This window comes from Vicia villosa, linkage group LG7, assembly GCF_029867415.1.
Source record: "Vicia villosa cultivar HV-30 ecotype Madison, WI linkage group LG7, Vvil1.0, whole genome shotgun sequence".
NCBI lineage: Eukaryota > Viridiplantae > Streptophyta > Magnoliopsida > Fabales > Fabaceae > Vicia > Vicia villosa.
The window spans coordinates 90,905,633-90,911,517 of NC_081186.1; the positions used below are offsets into that span (position 1 = coordinate 90,905,633).

At 33.1% G+C, this 5,885-nt stretch overlaps 1 protein-coding gene across 3 annotated transcripts; it reads right to left on the reverse strand.

Moving 5' to 3' along the window:
* Positions 1-232: 232 nt before the first annotated feature.
* LOC131615776 (EH domain-containing protein 1-like) lies at positions 233-5,161 on the reverse strand. 3 transcript variants are annotated; one of them, XM_058886931.1, is made up of 15 exons: positions 5,026-5,161; positions 4,795-4,943; positions 4,665-4,722; positions 4,464-4,519; positions 4,346-4,382; positions 4,187-4,248; positions 2,976-3,089; positions 2,737-2,839; positions 2,573-2,622; positions 2,254-2,382; positions 1,919-2,170; positions 1,741-1,820; positions 1,468-1,594; positions 997-1,140; positions 233-897 (listed from the first exon to the last, which is right to left on the reverse strand). In XM_058886931.1, exons 1-15 carry the CDS (start codon positions 5,108-5,110, stop codon positions 631-633), a joined length of 1,713 nt encoding a protein of 570 aa, XP_058742914.1. In that variant the 5' UTR covers positions 5,111-5,161; the 3' UTR covers positions 233-630. The 3 variants fall into 3 exon arrangements, with proteins under 3 accessions (XP_058742914.1, XP_058742915.1, XP_058742917.1); XM_058886932.1 differs by lacking the exon at positions 5,026-5,161 and having other exon boundaries at positions 237-897; positions 4,665-4,794; positions 4,864-4,913; XM_058886934.1 differs by lacking the exon at positions 5,026-5,161 and having other exon boundaries at positions 237-897; positions 4,665-4,770; positions 4,864-4,879.
* Between the last annotated feature and the right edge of the window lie 724 nt (positions 5,162-5,885).

Sequence of the window (5,885 nt, forward strand, 5' to 3'; positions counted from 1 at the left end):
GTTACCATGGGCGTGTAATCGGTTACAGACATGTGATAAAGTCAAATAAACGGAAGAAAAGTGATTCTAGCGTTAGCGTAATCGGTTAAGCATTCGCAGTAACTGATTACCATTGTTAATATTTTTCTAGTTTTTAGCAGCTATAATCGATTACAAGTTTTGTAATCAGGTACATACACGAAAATTTAGTTTTTCTATTATTTGACTTGTTGTTTGTTTCTCAATCCACTTGTAATTGTTTAAATACCTTGGAGATATTATTATCGATGATGTAAACATTATCGCTCTCAATTATATTCTTTCTAATTCTCTATCTCTTTTTCACTCTTCACATTCAAACTCTCTCCATTTTCACCAACCAATTGATTCCAAATTCTAACACGAGATACATAATTTTAATTACACACTTGCATAGATTTGTCAATGTCTCCTAACAAAGGTATTCTCTTTCATCAATTAATTCATTTCCAGCAACTCTTGTTTATTTTCGTTAGTATTGGTGAGAAAGGATTCTGAATGCTTTTTTATAAGCAAAAGGATCCCCCTAATACTAGCATATCTGGGGAAATGACAATATTCTACTACAACTGACTATAAACAAGTAAACCCAATCTCCTAAATTTTGTCATACTACAACTTAGAATAATATCGGCGCCTTTCGCACGCAACATTTGTACCATCTGACGACGCACTCCATTTTGAAGTAACCTCACCGCCAGAGGGATTTTTGAACTTCTTCAAAAGGTTAGGAATGTCGTGGGCAAGCATGTCATCAACTACTTGTATCATTTTTGGCCTCAATTTCTCAAACTTATCAATATTATAACCTCGCAATTTTTCTCTGAAATGCTCAACATTTGGAAAGTCACCTGGAGGTAAATGGAACTCTCTTTGTACCTGTTTTGATTTTATATGTCAGTATAAATACAACTTAATATTAAGTGAGATCAAAGAGACTTGTAGGTAAGCAGAGAAGATGTGGCATCCGATTCATACCTTTCCAAATTCGCCTGCCAAGTTATCAATTAGTTTTTGCTGAGCTTTAGCTTTGCCCATCATTGCGGGCATCTCCTTTTTAAGATGACCGATAATGTAAGCATGTATCTTGGCAGCTCGGGCTCGTCTAACAAATTCATTGATCTACAATAGTCAAATAATTGAATGCATAAGATAAAATTATGCAAACCAGCAACATCAATAAATAGCAAACAATAAATGACTGGATTATGATATTCAGCCAAAGTATATACATGTCAAATTTCTCCATGGACAAAATGATGCAAGACTCGCAAAATGAATATTTCTACCAGATATAATCTCCAAAGAAAAGAAGAAAAAAATCAAATCAAAAGGCTGACTTAGTAATTTAATGATATCAATCTTCTTGATTTAATAGCAAAACAGTTATTAGTAGAAAACAAAATAAAATCACTCTTCAATAAACAAAAACAAAATAAACAAACTCACTCTTCGATCACAAGCCGCCTTTGGTATATCTTTCATATCTAAAAGAAGGTCTTCCTGTTCTTTTTCGAACAGTTCATTTCCGGTTGAACCACCGACACCATCATTTACAGGCTTGTCGTTAAAAGAGCTGCAAAAGAAAGGTGAGATAAAATACATCTGCCACGGTTCCACCACAAAAATAACAAAAAAAGAGAAGCTTAAAATAACTAGTCATTGAAGAAACACATTGCTCTATTTTCAACTCTCCATGTCAAAGAGAAAACTTTAACATACCCAATATACACCCGAATGACTTCAGGTGTGTTCAACACTTTCCCTAGAGACCACATTAAGGCTCCATAAACCCTCATTAGCTGCAACATAGGGCCAAAATAGAAGTCAACATTTCCTTATCCTGTAATAAAATTTTCAATTAATAAACAAATAGAAGTTTAACTAGAAAGGCAATTACTTGTTGAGTATCAACTTGATCTGCCTTGTTCAAAACCACTCGAATTTTTTCATCATGTCCCCGTAAGGATGATATCACGCGATTGAACTCATCACTAATGTCAAGTTTGTGAGGATCAAATAAGAGGAGTATCAAATCACACTTAGCGGCAAACCAAGATGTTACGCCCGTAAAATCATATGCTCGTTGCGTCCGTTGCTTTTCTCCAGAAAGAACTCCAGGACTGTCCACAAATGTAATGTGCTCCAGTAGCTTTTGACAATCAAAAACTGGTTATGCCCAAATGCACACAAGGAAAATCTATACACCTATTCAATGGAGCGAGAGCAACTTACAGGATGAGGCATTTGTGAACACTCAAATTTTGACAAAAAAGTTGTGCCAAAAGTTGTGAGTCCACTAAACGGCATATCTGCTTGGATTGCAGCAGTATTTCCAGGAATCCTTCTCTCATCAGGTCCAGACTGTACACAACCATTTTTAGTTAAAACTAATGCAATAATTCATTTTCTAAAATGACTTGAAGATATATTAAATTGAATACAGTAATTCAAATTGTCAAAACCATGCACCGATGTAAAAATAATTTCAAAACTAAGAAAACCTTAAGGTATTATTGAGTTTTAGGAAAGAATCTGGTTTTCTGGCACGTACCATGACAACAACAAATCTATCAGTAGTAGGCTCGGGTCCAATATGTGCACCTATTGACAGTTTCGCGAAAACAAGACAAACTTCAGTAACTTTTATGTCTATAAGACAGTGCCACACTTAATTACCAACGGCAACATGGATATAGAGAAAATAGAATTACTTGCCTGGATAACTACATTTAAGCAGATGTTTGATAAATGTTGTTTTACCAGTTGAATATTGACCCAAAAGCATAACCATAGGTTTGGCATCAAAATCACTATTTGTCTACAGTGAGTAAAGAGTTGAAATTAATAAAGATGTCAATTGTGTATTTAAAACATAGAAACGATGTAACAGGGTAAAGAAATATGACACTAAATCTTGAATGATTAGTCACTTCTAAAGATAGTAACTTACTGACCAATAATGGGGAGACAAAATCATTAAAGCGGTAAGTCACTTCTAAAGGCTTCAACTTTTGGATGTAGAGTCTCTTCAGGCCATCAATTATTGATGTCACGGAGGAAAGTGGAACCTGTGGAAATATGCACCAAAATACAAGTGAAAGACCTATAAGAACGTATATTTGACAACTTCTAAGATTAGGCAATAGAAAGTAAGTAGCAAGAACACAAATTAAGGGACCAATAGAACATATCTACAAGGTGGCTTTTAGGCTCCTGCCAAATAGATTTCTGCCCTATTAGAAACTAAACTAGATGAATATAAGACAAAATGAAAATTTGTTTAGCCTTGATAGTAACAATCAAAACAGGCACATTAATTTCCATTTGTTGAGTGTCAGGCAGATTATTACTATTTGTATCAGCTTGCATCACTTAAGACAGTTACATAAAAGCCAACAGATATTGTTAGTTTTAGGCTCCTAATATTAACATCATATTCAGACATTAACCAAACCAAACCAAACATTCCTGGAGACAATGTAATCAAGCACGAGATGTTAATTAGGATCTGTTGGCCGGTGAAAGATCGTAAAACTAGGATCGTGGTATGGTACGTAAGATCCTACCTAAGGGAAAAGTTATAATACATAGACAAAGTAACCTATAATTTACAACATTCAGCCAATTTAGTAAATAATTCATAATCATTGTTCCATAACTTAATAAGTTCAAAAGACACCATCTTAAATATTCAAAAGACATAAGTCATAACCATCATCTTCAAAATACTAAACTCAAAGGAGGTAGCTTTTGTGTTTGAGAAAATTGAGGTTTAGGGATAGAAGAACTGATTTAACAAAAACCCAACCCAGTTAGATAGGGCCAACAAAAAAAATCCAGCATGTTTTTTTATTTTATTTTACAATCTTGACCATGCCAGGGATGGAAACGATCTTGCTGTGATCGTAGAACACTTTGGCAGTCATGGCACATTAGATCTAGCTAGCAGTCTTTCGTGACCATACTGCCTAAGGATACTTTTCATTCTTAAATATTATGATGACACAAAATGAAACTAGAGCATAATAAAGCTGGTAAAGAATGCAAATCAAGCATGTTACTGTTATTAATTGAAAACTGGACACGAATATTCCGTATGTTCTCTTTAGCGGCAGATAAGGATAATACACTCACAAAATTAAAGTCACAGTAGTAGAATCCTTGCCTTTTTCGTTGACATTGAAGAAAACCAACTACTTAACAGTGATGGTTGTAATTGAGAACTGCCTGCATTATAACTAAATATGATTTTGAAGAGAAACGAACAAACAAGAAAACCAAAACCAACGAGTGCCCGTATTCAATAAAACAGAAAATATATTACCATTTGCATCCGCATCTTTTTGTTTATGCATTTTCTTCTGAATATACAAAGGCAAGCAGTAAGTACTTTCACTAAATGAACATGAAAAAGATAATGCCATAAACAAATAAATACTTACAGCCAGTATTGCATCCAAACCCTCCATTATGGGAGGTTTCAGATTTTTCAAATCAACTGCAATAAATATAAGCTCTATTAGATTAAAGAGTTTTAAGATAGAAATTCACAATAAACATGTGCAGACAGTACCTACTATAATATTTGATTTTGACCAATACAATTACAAAAGGCTATTCAAATCTAAACACACACAACTTACCATCACTTGTCAGCACATCCTGTGTTATCGGTTGCCCAGATTGTCCCAAAGAAAGTAGCTACATTTCAAATGAGTGAGATTCTGGAAATCCATCAGCATTAAACTTCTGCAAAGTATAACATATTTTCACCTGCATAGCAAGGATAAACTCTTGAAAACCAAGATAACCTTGTTGCTTTGAATCTGCAATAGCCCACACCTGACTAAGATGTTGAGGAGACAAATTAGACATGGCGAAAAAGTTGGTGGCATCAGTCTTGGAAAGGCGGCCATGAGCATCTGAAAATGAAAGAAAGCAGAGTGGTGAATGAATTTCATGGATAACCAAATGGAAAGAGAAAATTGGTAGTAGATAGATAACCTGAATCAGCATGATTGAACCAGTGTTGGTAAATGTTGTGATGCTCTTTGGAGCACGAACCGATTGGGATTTTATCGAGCTCCATTGATAGCAGAACAACAATACTGCTACTATGATGTTTTTTATTTTAAGGATTAAAAACAAAAATCAAGGATTAAAACAAAAATCAAGGATTAAAAATCTTAAACTCTTTATTTTTTATTATAAGATAAGTTTGTATTATAAAAAAATATTTATAAAAACATCTCTATTAAATTTAGGCTTTATCACAATTTTGACTCATTTATTCATATCATATGAGTCGAGTCGAGTCGAACTCGCCTCAGCTCAACTCGACTCATTAAGAATTGGCCGAGTTCGAGTTCGAGTTCGAGTTTATGACGAGCTTTTTTTCCAGCTCAAACTCGACTTGTTAAGAATTGGCCGAGTTTGACTTCGAGTTCGAGTTTATCACGAACTTATTTTTTAACTCAAACTCGTCTTATTAGAAGTTCAAGTATATCTCAGTTCAACTCGTTAGGTTTATCTAGGTTCAAATTGTTTATTTCACACACACACACACATATATATATATATATATATATATATATATATATATATATATATATATATATATATATATATATATATATATATATATATATTTGACATTTTAAACTAATATTTTTTAAATAAAAAATATAGAAATAAATTAAAAATTATAAGATTGAAATCTATACGATATTAATTTTATTTGTAAAAATATTTTGCTCACTTGAGAATATAAATTATCAATTAAAAGCTTAAGATTAAAATAAAATATGATATTAACATTTAGAGCAAATCTTTAAACCTACTATTAAAGACAATATAATATATCT

What these genes read in the sequence shown, in the direction of transcription:
- LOC131615776 (XM_058886931.1), bottom strand. Translation starts at nt 5,110, where the DNA reads ATGGAGCTCGATAAAATCCCAATCGGTTCGTGCTCCAAAGAGCATCAC. An exon ending in AAAAGATGCGGATGCAAATG is followed by an intron (nt 4,249 to 4,345) that starts GTAATATATTTT and finishes GTTATAATGCAG; the next exon opens with GCAGTTCTCAATTACAACCA. An exon ending in ATCAAGTTGATACTCAACAA is followed by an intron (nt 1,821 to 1,918) that starts GTAATTGCCTTT and finishes CCTATGTTGCAG; the next exon opens with CTAATGAGGGTTTATGGAGC.